At 37.6% G+C, this 20,054-nt stretch overlaps 1 protein-coding gene across 8 annotated transcripts in view; it reads right to left on the reverse strand.

Annotated features, from left to right (window-relative positions):
• PTPRE (protein tyrosine phosphatase receptor type E) overlaps positions 1–20,054 on the reverse strand; it is a 159,726-nt gene that overhangs the window by 26,889 nt on the left and 112,783 nt on the right. For 5 of the 8 annotated variants that reach the window (XM_042459724.1, XM_042459723.1, XM_042459722.1 and 2 more), the window contains 4 exons: positions 14,372–14,474; positions 13,987–14,060; positions 11,913–12,049; positions 3,261–3,351 (listed from right to left, as the gene is read on the reverse strand). In XM_042459724.1, the coding sequence (XP_042315658.1) occupies positions 3,261–3,351; positions 11,913–12,049; positions 13,987–14,060; positions 14,372–14,474 (405 nt within the window). Of the gene's footprint in view, positions 1–3,260; positions 3,352–8,249; positions 8,376–11,912; positions 12,050–13,986; positions 14,061–14,158; positions 14,249–14,371; positions 14,475–20,054 lie in introns of those variants that run through there. The other 3 variants (XM_042459727.1, XM_042459728.1, XM_042459729.1) reach the window with 3 other exon arrangements.

The raw sequence follows: 20,054 nt of genomic DNA on the forward strand, positions 1-20,054 counted from the left end.
CCTTTCAGATCGGTCTGAACAGGGCCCAAGTAAACACTTCTGACCCGACTCCAATCACAAACCTGATGGAAACATCATTCACTCATGTTCTGAATGGACCTCCTTCTCACCATGAAACTGATGCCTGGTAAAGTAGGTTGGGGAGGCAGGATTATAATTATGGCAATATTGCCACAATCATGATTAAATATAAATTTTGAATACTAAACAGTTACTTACAATTACTCATTTGTAACTCTTGTATTTACAATCCCTACTTATACTCAGCAAAATAGCAGATACTGGATTTTAACCCCCCCCCAAAAAAAAAATAGCTGTGGTAAATCAGTTTTAAACATGCAATGATTTAGGCTATGTGGAATATGTAAAAAAGAATTTTGTGCCTATAGGATTCAACTGTCATATAAGGTTTAATAGACAAGAGTGTACTTCATCAGATACATGAAAAGTTGTTGAGAGTTCATGCTAAAATACCAAAGTTTTATTGTTTAGAGGTTCTAATGACCTTTGAGGAGTGTGTTCAGCCTAAATTGGATGAGATTACATTCCCTCTAAAGCAGTAGTTTTGCAGTTTCAAAGTGTTCCCGAATCCAGCCCTACTCATTAATGCATAGATTATCCAGTGTGCCTTTGCAAAACTGCAGGTTTTGTTTTGTTTGAGTCATCCGACACAGCCCTTATTGACTGTAATGTACACTATATGGTGCTGCCCCCCCCCCCCCCCCGGATTTCATTTAGTCTGGAATGCTTAGTGCTAACATGTTGACTTGGATTAGCAGGACCATATTATGACATTTTTGTATCAGCAGCATTGGCTAACATTAACCACTGAAGCCCTAACTGACTTTGGACCAGGATATCTCAAGATATAATATCCTTCCAATATGCTGGAGCTGCTCTGCTTAGTAGATTTTTCTTTTGAATCTCTCACCAACAGAACAGTAAGTCAGAAAGGGGAGAGAAAAGAGCTTTTAAGATGTAGTACCTACACCAGAAACACAAGAAGCTTGTTGCTGAACCTGACCAAAGGCCTATCTAATTTAGTTTCCTTTTTCACAGGGGGCAACTAGATGCCATAGGTAAGCACAAAAGCACTTCCAATCACCCACTGTTTTCCCCAGCATGCTGCTTCTCATCCTGGGAGTAATACTGGTATCACCCTCCATGAACCAGTGTAATCTCATTGTGAGCTGGTGATCATCATCACATTTTGAGAGAGCAAATTCCAATGCTCTGTATGACTTGCAGTAATTTTTTCTGCTGCCTGTTTGGAATCTCTTGATATTCAGCTTCTAGGGATGTTCCCAGATTATCGAATACTTTCATTGCCTGCTTTTAAGTAAGCATGACACCTACTTTATTTCACCGGCCATTATTTAATTAAGGGTTAATTAATAGGCTTTGCTGTTGGATGTTAATTGCAAAGGGGGGTGAAAGTATGCAATTGCAAGAGAATTTGAATTCTCTTGTGAATTTCATCATGTTTTCACGGATTAATTTTTACAGCTACTTGTGAATGTATTTTAACATAATTTTATTATAGGTTGAGTATCCATTATCTGAAATGCATGGGACCAGAAGTACATACATGTACATAATGAGCTATCTTAGAGACAGGATGCAGGCCTAAACATGACATTTATTAATGTTTCATATATGCTTTATACATGCAGACTGAAGGTTTTTTAATACAATATTTTAAGTAATTTTGTGCATGAATCAAGTTTGTGTACTTTGAACCACCAGAAAGCAAAGGTGTGACACTATCTCAGCCACCCATGAAAAAAGTTTTGTATTTTGGAGCATTTTGAATTTTTGGATAAGGGATACTAAACCTGTATTTTATTAGATAACATTCAGAGTGTAGTTATGAAGATAAGATATATATCTGTAGTAAATAAATGCATTAGGATAGAACAGGCAAAAATTAACCAGTGAAAACATGATGAAATTCACAAGAAATTTCAAATCCAGAAATTGCATACTTTCATCCCGCCTGCCCTTTGCAGTTCCTTTTGAAGAAGAATGTTGACTTAGAAGTCATTTGCAGGCTGTCTTAGAGGATCGAAATGTTCTTAATGGATCTAAATGTTGCCATTTTTGATGTCATATGTGTCCATTTAGGGTTTTTTTTCTGTGTGCATAGAGATTGATCTGTTAGCAGAATGGCAGCTTCATAGGTATATATGAGCTATACCGTCAGCCCTCCACTTTTGCAGCTTTGACTTTTGCGGATTTGATTATTTGTGGATTTTAGTAATATGTTATTTCTAGGAATCTCTAGGTCCTCCAACATGACTCTATGGTCAACGTCAGCCGGAAGTCATGCTGGAGAACCTAGAGGTTCATAGAGAGAACACTTCTGTAGGAATTTGCAGGCCCACCAGCATATTGATCAGCCTCTGGCAGCCATTGACCATGAAGTTGTTCAGGAGAAGCTAGAGATTCCTAGAGACATGTTCCCTCTGGTAAAAAAAATACTGTTTTTGTTATTTGCAGCTTTTCAAATTTCACAGGGATCCTGTACCCCTAACCCCAGTGATTGTGGAGGGCCCACTGTACTCATGTATCATGAGTAGATGAAGGCCTCTGATGTTATTATTTATGTCTCCTAAAGATTCCAAGTAAATTAATTCTAATGTAAAACTATTGTACTTCTCTCTTAGAGACCTTGCGTGACAGAAATGTTTCTTTATTACAGCTACTCACTATTAATAATATGTTAGACAGAAACCAGGCAGAGGAAGCTAAAACCAAATGACAACTCTTTCCCTGCACCATCATAAGAGTACTTAATAATATCAGCCATAACATAGTATCTGATATATTCCAGCCCCTGCCTACAATTAAATTACTGAATTAGCATTTATCAATGAATTTGATTCTATTTTTAAGCCTTCTGCCAAGCCAGTGGTTTCATCTCCAGTGAGAGGGCCAGGTAATAATGTGTTATTTCCTATTACTGCTCAAGTAAATGCTCAGGGTGCCTATTCTATTATGCATTTTAGACATCTTGGTGCTTTCCCTCTCTGTTCACAATTATAGCTGTGAATATATGTCTTGGCCAACTAATGAAGTATAGTCTGCTTATAAAAGCTTATGCCATACAAAATGGGCTATCCTTTAATGTGCCAAAAGACTATTGCTTTGCTCTAACAGATTGGCAAGGCTATCTGTCTAGAAAATGTTAAAACTGTTCAATTTGTTTCAATTACAAATACATTACATTTATAATAGATTCATGCATAGATACTACTTACAAGGTAGTATATTGGGATATCTGTTTTTTTCTCTGTTTTCCTCTTTGTTGGCCATCTCAAGCGTCCCTTGCATATATCCAGGAGGTAATGACTATAGAGAAAATAAGTTATGTCAATTGAAAACATCCTACAATGAATAGGTAAACTGTTGGTCCTTTATGTAAAATATTTATATCCTATAAAGTTTCATATTCAGCAATTTTAAATGGAAAATACCAAATTAGGAATGAAATTCCATCTTGGAAGCAAGACATATTTTTGCAATTTAGCAAATGGCTTTCATTTCCAGTTGTCACTATGAGACTCATGGCCCTCCTTATCTACAGATTTTTTTATCCATGGATAAAAAATTCAAGCATCCATGGCATGAAAATATTCAAAAAAGTATAAATTCGAAATAGCAAACCTTGATTTTGCCATTTGATATAAGGGACACCATTTTGCTATTTAATGAGACTTGAGCACCCACAGATTTTGTTATCCACAGGAGGTCCTGGAACCAAACCCCAGCAGATAATAAAGGCCCACTGTACAACAGTCTTTAAAAACTGAAATAGGTATCTGTTTGAAAGGAATCAAGATTGCCATTATGGAAGCTGGACTCACAATCCTAACAGTGAGAATGCAAAATAAGAAGTTACAGTTATACAAGAAGGTGGAACAACAGAAGATGGGCGATGACATGCCTCTTTGACAAGGCTGAACTTGTCAATAAATTACTTTTAAAATTGTATAATCCAGGAATACAGTGACATGTACATTGACACTGAAAATTATACTGATTTAAACTTTGAAACCTTGTTAAGAACTGGTAAGTCTGCACAAAGTTTTCTGTCACAACACCCCAACACTATAAGCAACCAACGATCTAATAAAATAAAATTATTTTATGCATGTTTAGTTCAAAGGAAATTCCATTACGTTCTGTGGGCTTATTCCCAAGACAATCTGCATAGAATCTTACATGTATAATTAACAGCCTAGTGTGAGAGGAATGCCAACATTTTATACTAAATCCAATTGATAATAGAGTAGATCCACTGAATCAGTGGCAATTTATAATAATAATAATAATAATAAACTGTTTATTTTTATACCGTTTTTCCTTGAGATCAATTTGGTAAGTTAACACTTGTGTAGGATCCAATGATTCAACTGGTCTAATCCTTGTTGGGACTAACAATGTACTTTAGAGAGTAGAATTCAGAGGCATAGCCGTGATAGTTTGGAATGTAAGTATGCAAAGGGATCTTGTAGCACCTTTGAAACTAACCACCCCCATGGAAAGCACCAAATTTAGCTGGATGGGACTGAAAATCCATCAGTCTCTTCAAGAAAAGTCTGTACTTTTCCATATACAGACAGACATCATCCTTCTCAACAAGTGCAAGCAACAAGATGTCATTACAAACGACCTGTGGGTGAAGAACCCACTAAGGCAGCGATGTCCAAACTCTGGCCCTCCAGGTGTTTTGGACTTCAGCTCCCAGAATCCGAAACCATTGGTCAAGGTGGTTGAATCTTCTGGGAGCTGAAGTCCAAAACAACTGGAGGACCAGAGTTTGGACATTGCTACACTAAGGACTACATATCACACAGAGTACAGAGACAAACTGTGTACTTTTCTCTCCAGGAAGCTACTAAAAAAATCTGCTCAGCATTCTGTACAGCAAACAAGAAAAGAGCAAGAGGGAAATCTCCAGTCTAGAAGCACAAGTAAGGAACCAGCCCTCTACACAAATCATCAATGGATGTAACTTCTCCAAGGTCAGGAAAAGCATCTATGAGACACACTGCTTTGCCCTTAAGGAAAAGGAAACTCAGTCTCAAAGGTGCTACAAGACTGCTTTGCAAACTGACTTTAGGTTTTGGCGACTTTTCTAAGTTCAAATTCAATGTGACATTTGGCTGTTGATCTTTTAAATTAAACAGCATAAATAAATGGGGTGAGTTGTTTGACTTGGACTGAGGCCATGCCGGGGGGGGGGGGGGGGCGTTATGAGAAGAGGTCCCTCTAAAAAGAGATATGGGGGAAAAGGCTAAACAATACACACACACACACACACACACACACACACAGAGACGGACAGACAGACAGAGAGAGAGAGAGAGAGAGAGAGAGCACAGTCACAGTTCAGGCTACCTATGACCTGATATATACTGTATATTGCTACATTCTTAAAGGAAGAAGGCTCTATTGAGAGCTGTAAAAAACAGCAATCTTGAGATACATACTGTACTATGAGAAACTTCCCTTCAAAACCACAGCACAAACCAGGCTGATGGAATTTGACAGAGTTTATCAAATGATAAGGAAGTCACCTTGTCTAGTTACTTCTTGTTGCCAAAACATGAATAAATTTATGTTTGCGGTTTCAATGGCTGTCCTTGTATTGCCTCCAAAAGCTTGCTTTTTCAGCTCCTCTCCGCAGAGGAAAATAATGTAAGCAAAATATTGTCATAAAAGATTGGTGCTACTTATTTTAACCGAGTTTCCATAATTTATTTTCAAAATATTTATCAAAAATAAGGAAGTATGATTTTGAAGCATATCAGGCATATATATATATATTCTTGACCATAGAACTGTGTGTTTTCATCAGAAGAATTGAGCAAAACATGTCAAGGGAACTTCTTCTTTTTCACATGAATCTAGGACAAAGTGGGGCAAGGAAGACTTTGTTTGTTCCTATTTCAGCATTTCTCTAGAAAAACTGTTTGAACAAAACTAGTACTATGGAATAATTTAACTGAGTCAATGTGATGTGCTGGTCTGAGTGCTGAACAAGGAGTAGGGTTCTCGGAGACCAGGGTTCAAATCCCACTTGGCCATAAAAATTCACTGGGTGACCTTGGGCATGTCAGTCTCAGAAGACGGCAAATCCCCTCTAAACACGTATTTCCAAATGAAACCACATGCTAAGTTTGCCTAAGGATGACTATAAGTTGGAAAGGACTTAAAGACAAACCACAGCAAAGGAAATGGTAAACCACATGCTTTACACGGAGAAGGTCCAAGGCTCAATCCTCTGTATTTCCTGATTTCCTGGCTAAGGCAGGAAATCCTATGTGAAAATCAGGAAAGCTGCTGCCAATCAGTGTTAACAATGTTGTTGTTGTGTGCCTTCAAGTCATTTCTGACTTATGGTGACTCTAAAGCAAACCTATCACAAGGTTTTCTTGGCAAGATTTGTTTAGAGGGATTTGCCTTTGCCTTCCTCTTAGACTGAGAGAGTGTGACTTGCACAATGTCACCTGATGAGTTTCCATACCATGAGACCTGCAGTTGCTCAGATTGCAGCACTGAAAGGAAACTGAAGGAACCCCTCACAGAAAGCCCTGGAACAGTACAATTTACCACAAAGACAGGAAGGGAGAGTATGACATCATGGAAAACAATCAGACTGTACCACTCCTGCTTTTCCACACCATTTCTTCCCCTTTTTTCTTTTAAAACAGGCATGAGAAAAGTACAGCCCGTAAGACATAATGCAGTCTCCCAACCTACCTAAATCCTTTGTAATTTCTTCCACCCAACATCCTGTTGTCTGATCTTGAAAGCTAAAAAGGATCAGCCTTGGGACCTTACCGCACAGGGCTCCTGGGATGGGATGGGAACGGTCCAAAAGGAGCTGGGAAGGGAATGGAACGAGTGGGGGACGCATTTCACTGCACACAGAAGTCCCTCATTCCGTTCCAAATCTCTCCCAGAGGACTGCAATTTTAAAGAACTGTTCTGAACAGTTCTCAAAAATCGCCCCCTCTGGGATGGATTGGGAATGGAAGGGAAGCAAACAGAACGAGTGAGGGACTTCTGTGTTCAGTAAAATACACCCCTCACTCGTTCCAGGCCCCTTCTGTTCCGTTCTCATTCTGTTTTGTGGAGCTGCAGTGCGGTAAGGTTCTTGGTTAGTATTAGGATAGAAGATCACCAACAAATACCAGGTGCCATAGGCCATATTTCAGGGGAAGGAACTGGCAAAACACCTCTGAGTATTCTTTACTTCATTTTTTAAAATTGTGGGTTCATTTTCAAATGGTTCTTCCTTGAATAAATCTGTCATCCTTTCATCTTTTAAATAGTTCTTCAGTATATTTTTCCACTGTCTTTTTATTTATATTTGATCATGCATTGTCATAAAGCACCTCCCTCTTGGTTTTGTCTTATATTCTGCTCAACGAGTGGCCCAGGAATCAAGTGGGCTGGAATCAGTCTGTTACAGGTTATTCAAACAAAATCAAAGGAGAAGGAAGAGGGTGTTTGTTTGCTTGTTCACAAATCATTATAGCAAGTCAGTAGTCTGCCACCTCCTGCTGGGAGTAGGAGTAGAGGGGCCTCATGCCCTAGCTCCACAGTCTCTGAGGTACAAAACTAGGGAATTCTGTGATCTGTGGTTTTGTGAGACATTTAGCCTTCTCTGTCAGAAAGCCACAACAAACTACATTTCCCAGGATTCCCTAGCACAGAGCCAGGGCAGTTAAAGTGGTCTCAAACTGGATTATTTCTGCAGTGTATTTTGGACCAAAAACACCATCGCCACCAGGAGCTATACGTTCCTGGACATCTGACTCTGTCTGATTCATCAGAGTCCAGGGAGTGAGTTGTGACACATTTAAATTTCCCTTTGATTTCTCAGACCTTGTGGAAGAGGTATCTTATTCTTCCTCTTTTGGTGTGGTTTTATATTTCTCCGGATTGTTTATTACAGTACTTCTCTTTGTCCCTGCATACAAATCATTCAAGGGTTGCATTCAGAGTTCTGAAACCTACTTCTGGTGTTGTCTGCACTGGTCAGTAAAGTCTGAGGTCTGTCCAGAGTGTTATGCTCTGGAACTGACCCTAAACTGGCCACAAGGTATCCACACACGTAAGTTAACTGGACTGACACCATATCAGTATGGCTGGCCTGTCCCCCAGAGCCAACCTTGTCTGCAGGAGGTCTGTGGACAGGCCTCCCAGTACACCAGCACTTCAGACTGCAGGCTCACCTGTGAGACCAATGACGAAATAGTACAGGGGAACACCCCAATCATATGCTTGGGCCCTCCGGACACTTGCCATAAGATCAACAGGTCCCTTTAGCTTCTCCTCTCATTGGTCGCACAGGTCAGACCACTCTCTGGAAAAACACTGGTACACCAGGATGCCTGTGCATGGAGCTCCTGCAGTTAAGGGACATGGTGGTGGTGGTTCCAGGGACAAGTCATCCCTTTCTACTGCACTGTTCAGTGCAGGGAAGGTGGCTGGAACAGCACCTGGCATGTGAATAACTTGATCTGTAAGAAATATACAAGATGCAATATGTGCTAAACATGAACAGCTAAATGCCCTTGTTCTGGGTGGGGGCAAAATTCCCAGCATTAGAAAGGAGACACAATATTTGAAAGCAGAAGAAAAAGTGATTGCTCTAAAATTGCAAAGTACTGTATGTTTGAATGGTTTATACTTTGTCAGCAGAATGCATTTAGGTAAATTTAATTTTTTCCGTTTATATTTCAAACTTTCATTTTGATTATTTTCATTTTACAGACATGCTAGGGTGAACATTTTGTTGACACAGATACATTCATTTAAAGTTAAATGTTAAATATATACAGTAATCATAATGCAAATTACTGACATGAAGTCCTGCCAATTATAGAGTTCATTTTCCATTACATGATAGCTTTCAAAGGGCACTATTCTGTACTTGAGACAGTTTAACTGCTCTGCTTTTGCACTTAAATGAACTCATACTTAAAACTAATCTATTTCATCCATCACAATGGCTACTTCTACTGCGAGCAAATGAAAGATGTAAATTGTAATTAAAAGGGTTCACACAGCTGTGAGAACAGAGAACACAGCCAACATGGCATGTTACTCAGTTAGGCTAGGCCAAACACACACACAAATCTCATGTATAAATGCAACCACAATGTACCAGGAAGCAAAAGAACAAGCTTTTCTGACCGAGGTGAGGATCCTATTTGCAGCAAAGCTTAAAGTCTACAAAAGCAACCCTAGAGTGACTACTACTAATGGGCAGAAAACCACTGGGGAGTATATCCAGATCAACAAATATGAAATCTCTTGGGTTGTGCTCAGATTAACATTGTGTCTCTTGGACTTCAGAGCTGTCACTATGCTTCTTCGCAGGCAGGAGGGTCCTCATAGGTCACTGATTCTCAAAGGGAGATCCACAGACTTTTCTGAGTACAGTATCTGAGAAATATCATTTGTTTCTTTCCCATGCCAGGAAGTCATTATAAGGATGGACATTGTTTCCACAATCTAGTTATATGCCAGATTTGTGTGCATGCGCCTGTCTACTGTCTCTGAGGATGGTCAGAGGTTGATGTGGGATAGCTTGGTCATGATTGTCTTTTTTTTCTCCATACAGCTTACTTTAAGAACTACTTCCTAATGATAGTGCAATCCCTTTTTTTCTTGAAATAAGCATCATGCTATGATAACTCTATATTTTCTTTAAGGCAGAAGACATGAGGAAGAATTTATATCTATAAATAGTGGCATACAGGACAGAATGTCAGTCAGTCATACCAATCATACAGGTCTGGAAGCTATGAATACCACCATCTTGAGCTAAAATGCCACAATTATTTTGCTGCTTATCCTTTCTCTTCATATTTCTACAGGATAGTTAAGACCCTTAATTACTTATGCTGTAGTAGAGTGGCCTCCTCTGTACTGGAAATGTTATATAGCATGATGGTGGATGATACCCAGTGGGGCTGTTGGGTAATTGGGTGAAACAGGTAGAAGACAGATTCAAGTCTTGAAGTGATGCCGCTTTTCCAAAACCAAATTCTGATAAACAGCCAAGTGAGCAGAACTATGGTTCCACATGCAAGTTAAAGCTATCCATCTTACAGGGCATACTGATAAGAGAAAGCATAGTGTGGATTAAGGAGCTGGGAATGATGAATCCTTTTGAAAACAGGCAGAGTGGTAGTTGCAAACAGAGCCTGAAGATGAATGATGATACCTAACTCAGTCTACAACTAAGGATAGAACTGTCTACAACTGTGCCAGAGAATACTGATATTGCACTATTAGCAAAACTGGTCATTCTTCAACAAAATTGTTAACATTTCTAAATGATACTGAATCAAATTGCAAATTTGGAAAGGGATCATATTGGAAACATATGTTGGATAGTGAAACGTACCAAATAATTTAAAAAGAAAATTAACCTGTGCTTTATAGAGTTTAGCAAAGCTTTTGAACACACAGAGCATGAAAAGCTATGGATCACTCTTAGAGAAATGAAGGTGTCACAACATTTGCTTGTATTAATGCATAACTTGTATTCAAGACAAGAGGCTGCTGTCAGGACAGAATATGGAGAAACTGAGTGGTTTCCAGTTGGGAAAGGCTGAATTTTATTACACTATTTGTTCAACTTGTATGACACAAGCATCATACATAAAGTAGGATTAAGGTAGATTGGGAAGAAGGAGGTGTAAAAATTGGAGGAAGGAACATCAATAATCTAAAATGCACAGAAAATACCATCAACTGAAAATACCAAAGACTTGGAACAATTATTGAAGAATATCAAGGAAGAAAGTGTAAAGGCAGGTCTACAATTGAACATTAAAAAAACAAAAACAAAAATAATGATCACAGATGATTCAGATAACTTTAAAAAATATGACGAAGACATCAAAATAGTTCAAGATTTTCCTTTCCTTGGCTCATTGATTAATCAAAGTGGGGACTGAGGTCATGAAATCAGAAGTTTTGGCTTGGAAGGGCAGCTATGAAGGAACTAGATAAGATTCTGAAATGTAAAGATATAGCACTGAATACAGTGGGAAAGCCACATTAGTGGGCAAGCAATCCATGGATTGGAACGTCTGCAGCTTACTATGTCCCATATTATTTAGGGGTGGCCTATGCACTGAATAATATGGGGCATGACCATCCATGTATTTCCCCATGTGCAGGAGGTCCTGGAACTGAACGCCCATGGATGAAAATGGTCCACTGCTATAATTAGGATGATAAAAGCCATTGTATTTCCCATCTCTGTGTATGGGTGTGAAAGCTGATAGGAAATCAACTATTTGAGATGTGGTGCTGGAGAACAGTTCTGCAGATACTGTGGACTGCTAAAAAGATAAATCAATGGGACCTAGATCAAATCAAGCATGAACTCTCTCCTGACGCCATGATGACTAAACTGAGGCTGCTGTACTACTTCTGCCGTGTAATGAGCAGACAAAAATCACCAGAAAAGTCAATAATGCTTGGTAAAGTAGAGGACAGTAAGAAGAGAGGAAGACTACATTCTAAATGAATGAACTCAATCAGGGAAAACACAGCCATGAGTCTTCAGGACCTGAACAGCTCTACTAAGGTTAGGGCAACTTGGAGGTCTTTCATTCATGGCATTCATGGCATTGCCATGGGTCAAAGTCAACTAGAAGCTAACTGTATCAAAATGCAACAGATCCTTTTCAACTCTGCAGTAATGTACAAAACCAATGGGGCAGTTTTTCTATAGTCAAGCCCTATAATGTATAATAAAGAAATGCTATCCAATACTGATTCTCTCTTTACATTACTTATATACTAACATATAAAAGCACTTATTTGTTGGAGGGGGGAGAGAACATAATTATATACCTGTTAAGATGACTTACATTAAATTCTTCCCGAAATAATTTTCCATCATCAGCTGCTCGGATCCGTATTTCCTCTTCCAGGTGCTCCACAGGAATAGGAAAATATTTCTTTGGACCAGAAGGAGACCTCCTGAGAAGCATCACTCTTTGCTGTTCTGTCAAAATATGGTTAGAAGTATACTTTATGAGTAATAAAATGAAAACAGCAGCAGCAGCAGCAATGGTTTGCACTGTACTTGTCTTCCTGAGATGGGAGTTTCTGCAGAGGCTATGCATGTGTTGTTTACCATGGTGATCATGGAGCAGGTGTGAAAAGGTAATCTATCCCACTTTCATAACTTTTTCTTTAATCAGACTGACTAGACCTGTAAAGGTTCATCAAGGGACCTTTATTAAGGTCAGGTATGATATCAGTATATCATATGAACCAAAACATGGATGAAGAATATGTGGCCCTCCAGATATTATCAGATGCTAGGTCTTATCAGTCACAGGCAGTATTTGAGGATATTGCAATGGTGAGATAAATTCCAGTGGGCATGGCCACAGAGTGTGTGTGTATTTACATGTATGTGTGCACATGCACGCACAGATGCACACAAAAACATACAGATAAAAATGCATATATACACAAAAAGATTCCCCATTCTACAATTAAACAGCGAGGTGGCATTGTCTTCTAGCAAAAGTAATTTTCCCCAATCCTCAATCCCCCCCCCCCAATAGTGATTAACAACATACAACTTCTCACCATCATGTATCTAAAGCTCTTTGAATTCACACAGGCCATGTCCTTTTACCCAGAGAAAGGTACTTAATTCACCACTACTATCTTTAAGCAAGCATGGTTTGTAAAGTCAGTCCTCCATATGCATGGATTCTGCATCCTTGGAGTTAACCAATCACAGCTTGAAAATATATATTTTTTAAAAAGTCTAAAAAGCAAACCTTGATTTTGATTTTATGTAAGGGACATCATTTTACTATGCCATTATATATAATAGGACTTGAGCATCCACAGATTTTGGTACCCACAGGTGTATGGGAACCAAACTCCAGAAGATACCAAGGACTCATTGTATTTGTCTATTACAGCACTCCAATTTGTATAGTAAAAGCATTATACTCTGGCTGTTCTGTGTATCTTTGCAAGTCTAATTCATGGCTATTCCACACATTATGCAGGAACCTAGATTCCCTTCTAGCTGTTCCTCCAGCAGCCCATTCACTGCAGCCCATCCTCTATCTTCTCAAATCCCTTGTCACACTTATAATTACTGTATCTTGGGAGGTAGTTTTGTTTTTTGTAGGTTTTTTTTTGTTTGCTTGTCTGAAAAAATTGTGTAATGCGCAATAGGGGAAAATATTTTGGGATGCTGCATGCTAACATTACTGTATACTTTCCTGGATAAACCCAAACTCATCTGAATTCAGAAGCTATGCAAGGTCTGGCCATCTTAATTCTCGTATGGGAGAACACTAGGTAATTCCAGAGATCTCTAGGGCCCATTCACACTATAGAATTATAGGGCTATGATTCCACTTTAACTGCCAGGATTTAATCCCATGTAATCCTTGCATGTGTAGTTTGATGAGGCACTGCTCTCCCCACAAATGCCAGGATTCTTAGGACAGAGCCATGGCATAATAGTGCTATAATTCTTTTGTGAGAATGGGGCCCAGAAACACTGCTTAAAATTCTGCCCAGGCAGTTGACCAGATTTAGTCTGATTCAGTATAAGGGAGTTTTCTATGTTCCTGTTTAGCATATCCTATCTAACACATATACTATTTAAAGTGACTCAGAATCTAATTTGAGATGTGCTAATGTTTAGACTACATTGGAAACAAACAATACAGTTCATTTCTGTACAATTAGAGCTGCCCTACAAATCCAATACTTGTGATAAATACAGATACAGGTGTAAACATGCTATTTTAAAAAATATATCAAAAGCTGTTTTTAAAAGACATACACAGTTTCCAAGCACTATAAATTACATGTAACAAACATTTAAATATCTTTCAACATTATGTTTACTACTTTAAAAGGAAAAGTATACAGTATGATGTTGATTAAATGTATAATTACCTTGTTCTTCTAAGATTCCATTTGGCATTTTTTTATCACTGGAATTCACCACTGCTTTTCTGTGTTTCCTGAACCTTAATAAATATATGAGATACATTTAAAAAGGAATGGATAGATCTTATGGAAGCAAATTATAATCAACATATATTACTGAAAGTTGTGTTTCACAAACCTTGTAATCCTAGAGAAACTTCTTCTAAACATTTTTTGTCTGTAAAAGTTTTAGTTGGTTCAGAGAAACAGTGTGTTAACATCCTCTGCTTCTCTAAGTAATGTGAGACCACAATCAGCACAGCTATGTGTAATATATGCTTTCATTTCCTCATCAGATCACATGGAAACAAGACGCAACTAGCTCTGAGCCAAGCCTTTCAGTCATACTCACCTAAAGAAATAGCCAGCTAAAAGAATTAAAATTATGAACACCAGAATCAAGATCAGCACTGAAGTCAACAGATGTTGGGGGTGACCATTTTCTTTTGGAGGACCTATGAATTAAAATAAAAACATGACTAAGTGAAACCATAATTTATTTTATCTCCAGGGGAGAAAAAAAGGTCATACTTAATACTCCCCAAAGCGAAAGCAAACAAATTAGCTACAGGAGATTTTCAGCAATTCCCAAAATAATATTTATTTTGGCCCTACCAGATCTTAAGGAAGTAAATATTAATGAAATAATTTTTTTAAAAAAAGAGAAGTGCTAAAATATTTTGGCAGCTATTTTTCACAACACCAGTATTTATTATAGTACAATTTTAGATGCCACTCTATCTCAACTTCTGTTAACCTATGATAATATCTGACCATCCCTATTGAATGTTCTTTCTATTTCCTATGGCTACAATTATAACAAAACATCTGTACTGAAGAATTTTTCAGAAAATATAGCCGTCATTCTCTATGATCATCAGGACTTGAATAAATTAAAGTAGGGCTGATTAATCAAATGACTCATATTCCCTTTATCAAAATTATCCATAAGCAGTCAACCCTGCACCCATAACTAGTTAAAAATGAAAAGGCTTTCTTTGATCTCTACCAGGTTATAGGATATCTATACTTGCCCCTCATGCATAATGCAAAGCAAGAAACCAAACAAAAACAAAACTCCCAAACATGCAGATGGGGGTTGCAATATTTAGATTGGCACAATGTAGGCCAAGAGTATGCAATCCGTTTTTGGATTCCATTTAGAAAACTGGCCTTGTGATCTGGGCTTAGCTACACTGAAACACATAGAGAGCTGGGGACACTGAATGAAAACATGCCCTTACTTTTCACTGTGCATATGGCTAGTCAGATATCATGCAATCTGGCCTCCAGCACTGGATCTGCTCATATCACCTAAAATGTCAGGATGTATAACTACATCAGTGAAAATAAATCTATTCAGAAACAGTTTTACCATATAGCTGTTTATTTATCTGATAACAGATTACACAGTCATGGAGAAGTGGCCCATCATGGTCACAAGAACATTCTTAGCCGTGTTAAGCTAAGAATGCCAATGAACAATAGTTGTTCACTGGCACATAACAGTTGGAAGTCAATTAAATGGCATCTAAGAACAGCCCATTTAACGATCTGGGACCAAACAAAAATTTGGTCTCCACTCTCAATTCATGGTCCCTAGCCCTATGGCCAGACACTATATTTTTGAGGCAGTTATCTTATCACAGTCAAGGCTCCGTGCCTAAAGCAGTCATCTTTTTTGGCCTAACCACAGGACCAGAGCCCTGTGACACTAAAATATAAAATGACAGACGTGTGGCTCAAGCTTTCTCTGTCTCTCTCCCTTCTGCTCACCAAGCCAAATTTTAAGCAAGAGGTGAAGGAACAGTGTTTTATGTTAATTTATAATTATATATATGAGTTTAATTGTGTTTTATGTTATTTTTCTTGATATATATAGGGTTAATGTTCAGTGGCTAAATTCCATTTCTTGAAAAACACAAAGGGATTGTAGAGAATAGCAAATGAAAGCAAAAACTGCAAATAATAATAATAATAATAATAATAATAATTTGTATTCCACTTTTTTTTACAAAGGAATCAAAGTGGATTCCAACAGTATAAATAAAACATCAAACAATTAAAAATTACAATTAAAAAACCCCAACCCTCCCCCCAATCATAAACATATACAAGTGAACTAGCTTAGGACCAGGGTGATTGTTGTTGTGAGATCTGGAAGGAAGAGGGAAGTAAAAGCTAAGTAGTGGAAGGAGTGCTGGAATTATAAGAAAAGGCGGAGACAGAGCAGAAGGAGAAGTAGGCCAACAAGAAGGAAACTATAAATATACAAAATGTACAGAATATGTATAAAAATATACAATGTACAAAAATATATTCCTCAGGGACTCTGATAGGAATCCGTTTATTCTTTATTTTCCCTACACCTCGATTTGAACTTACTATACGTAAACAACTATATATTTTTAAAAGGTTATAATTGTGAACTCGAATGTTTTGTTGTTGTTGTTGCTCTCACAAACTAGTAAAAGTTTTGAAAAGGTTATTATTGCTGTTGCTTGCAGTTATTGGTTGCCCATTCCATACCTTACCACCCCAAAAAGGAGATTAATTTGGGAAATAAAAGGTTTTGGGGGCTGTGTTGGTAAAAACAGCTTAACAATTTAAAACATCTACCAAGTGGCAATGGAAGAGTTCTTGGGGCAGGAGTAAGAGGACTATTTCAAATGATTGCAGTCACTCTTTGGGGGAATTTCACATCCCCTCACAATGCAAGGCTAGGCACTGGTATAAAATAATGAACTAATATAAAGGTAATTTTAAAAAATGAAAAGAATCAGTGGCTAAAAGAAATTATGCCAATTGCTTCTTATATAAGAGAATGTTCTGTTGAAAAACAGTGAGACCTTAAGATCTAAATCAATGTTAGTTCCACCTAGGAGAGAGCCACTGAATTAACTGCTGAACAACACGTCAACACTTATGTAAATCATACAGATGCGATGGATCTACAATCCAACACACTAGGAAGTGAATTTAGGTCTAAAGAATATAAGCTTTTAACAAAGAACTTTAAATTGGAGAACCAAACCCAAAAGATGGCTGCTTCATGGGTAACATCCTGATTCAAAATTCAAATCCAGGTTCTCAAAGAAACATGCATTTTCCTCTCTAAAAGACATATAGCTGTAGGAGTGGTGGACATAATGAAGGCATTGCTTCCCCCCTCCCCAAGAATTCTGCCCTAACAAATGAAAATTTCCATTAATTCCGAAACGTCTGGCTCTGCGATAATGTAAAGTGTCAGTTATACATTTAGCAATACAGTCTAGGCATCCAAAGGCAAGGTTACCAAAGGAATGTCACCAAAGAAAATATTAGAGTTCCAAGTGTGAATTATTTTCAACATCTCACTGCAATGCTAGAAATGTGAAGACTGAAGGAAAAATGTATGAGAGAGCAGAATTCGTACCGAGGATAAAGCCCTTATTCCCCTACCCCACCATCCCTTTCCTTTTTTTTTTTAGGATTCATGAAGAGGCCTTCTCAAGGATTCCCTACTGGCAGATTTACTGAATGTACATGCTGATTTTGTCTCTTCTTCAGTATTTCTTCATACTGATAAGTTTTAAACACAACAGAAATGAAATGTATGAGGCTTCAGCAGGTGTATTCAAATGTCTCAGCATAGGAGTTTGGTAAGGAGCTCTCAAAATTAATTTGAAAAGGAAACCTCTCTATTGAAGTCCATTTTAACATAAATAACACAGTTTCTGAGGATGCTCCTCAGAAGAATGTCATTTCAAATGAAGAACTGTTGAGGTGACACAGTATAGCGGCTATTGAGTAAAATGTGAAGATGATAGATAACACAATGAAAACAACAACAAAAGAAAAGTAATATTAGGAAATGTGTGTTGACATCCAGCATAAAATATATTGTAATTAATAATCCTATTTCTGGGAGGAAGAAGACAGAAAAGATATATAATGAGATAAAATAGTATAAAGTCATAACATGTATCTTGTTTAACAAAATTTGTTCTTTACACAGAAACAAATCATTTCTGCCCAGTATTCAGGAATTCCCATCAACCACTCAAAATATTTAGTTACAGAAGGAACTTGCTTTCTTCCATTTCCACTGATGGAAAATGCAAGGAGATAACAGCAAATAATGCCCATGCAACTCTTCTGTTTAAAGAAAATAGAATTGGAATCCAAACACCCTAGGACATTTTCAAGAATACATGGCAAGGCCTTAACCATCTGTCCATTGTTTCCTTAACTGGCAAGTTGTTGTGCATTAGTCTAGGACTTTTTCTGACCATAATGAAATATTCTTTCCATGATGCCATGCTTAGAAACAGAGCTCATAACAAGTGCCAATCCAAGTAAAAATAAAAATATTCAAAACTTTGCAATCTAATGTTTTTTAGTTAAAGAAAAAATAAGCTTCATGTTTGAATGTTCTTATTAAAAAGTTGTATCAAAACACAGAATTAAGATATTACAAAATTTGTTTGTCATTGCAGTTAAAAAAAGAAAGAAAACCGTATGTCATTCTTGATAGCTAGGTTCTAGATGCTTTAATAGGCAGTAAGGCTTATTTTTCTTATGCTTTTCAAGCACATCTTTTTTAAAAAAAATCTACCAGTGTCTGTTTTCAAATGTCTTATGTTTTACAAGGCAATTAAAATCTCCTGATGTACAACACAAAGGGCAAAGTGTTTGTTCTAGAGTAGTTTTTTGTTTTTGTTTTTTTGCATATCATAATAAGCTACTATATGGACTTGGAAAAGTTCACTTCAGCAACTTGCAATGAGATTTCTTTGGCAAAAGTAGTACAAAGCCAACTTCATGTTTGTCTTTCTCTGGATTGGAGCACACGTGCAAAGAAATGACCCAAATTGATTCTAGGACACTGAATCAAAATTGTCAAATTAGAGGACACTAAGGATATTGCTATTTTTGCCCCATTCTCTTGGGCATTTTTTGTTATCTGATGTCTTCTTATCCAGTCTTACATGCCTTGTTAATATTTTAGAGTTGATATGCATATTTCTTTTGTAGCAGGGTGCCAGTTCCATAATCTAGTCTTACACCACTTCAGTAATATATGAAAATAGGACGCACAGTAAATGAGTGCAATTATGTGGTTACTTTCTTATGTTACTGGAGCAACCAGTGCTGGCATGAGAAGTAACAATGCCACTGCACCCATCCGCCATCATCTTCTGTTTTCATATCCCACTGGACTCAGGTTTAGGAGTTTAACATCTATTGGGGAGTATCTCTTATCCAAAATGCTTAGAACCAGAAGTGTTCTGTATTTTGTATTTTGATTTTTTAAAATTTTTTGGAATACTTTACTTGTATCTATATGTATAATGAGATATCTTGGAGATGGGACCCAAGTCTAAATATGAAATTCATTTATGTTTCATATACACCTTATATACATAGCCTGAAGGTAATTTTATACAATGTTCTAAACAATTCTGTGCATGAAACAAAGTTTGTGAACACTGAACCATCAGAAAGCAAAGGTGTTACTATCTCAGCCACCTATGAAAAAAGTTTTGGCTTTTAGAGTATTTCGTTTTTCAGAATTCCAGGTAAGTTAGGCTCAACCTGGAATTCATTTTCAGCTACCCTCAGCACACTGTAGTAAAAAATTGATGCATGCATATAAAAACTTGCAGATTAACTCAAAATGGAGACAAATTCTCAAAGTGGAATGTGGGACACTTTAACAATCACTCCCAGAAGTTGCATGTAAAATTGTCTCAAGAGTCTACAGTTGGCCCTTTGTTTTCACGGTGGATCCGTTCTGGACCCACCCACCCCCTGCAAAAACAGAGGCTTGTACATATTTAAACCCCATAGGCTTGAATGGGCATGCACGCCATTGAAAATAGTAGAGGTCACCACTTCACAGATATTCAAGGTCACGGATCTTAGATCTGTGAGTAGGAGGGGTGACTGTATATACAAAACAATACATCCCTCACTTCCACCCACCAGGTGGTTTCTAAAATGAGTATTTCAAATCCTGTATACTTTATGGGATTATCAAAGCTGTTTATATG

The sequence above is a fragment of the Sceloporus undulatus genome, chromosome 3 (assembly GCF_019175285.1).
Source record: "Sceloporus undulatus isolate JIND9_A2432 ecotype Alabama chromosome 3, SceUnd_v1.1, whole genome shotgun sequence".
NCBI lineage: Eukaryota > Metazoa > Chordata > Lepidosauria > Squamata > Phrynosomatidae > Sceloporus > Sceloporus undulatus.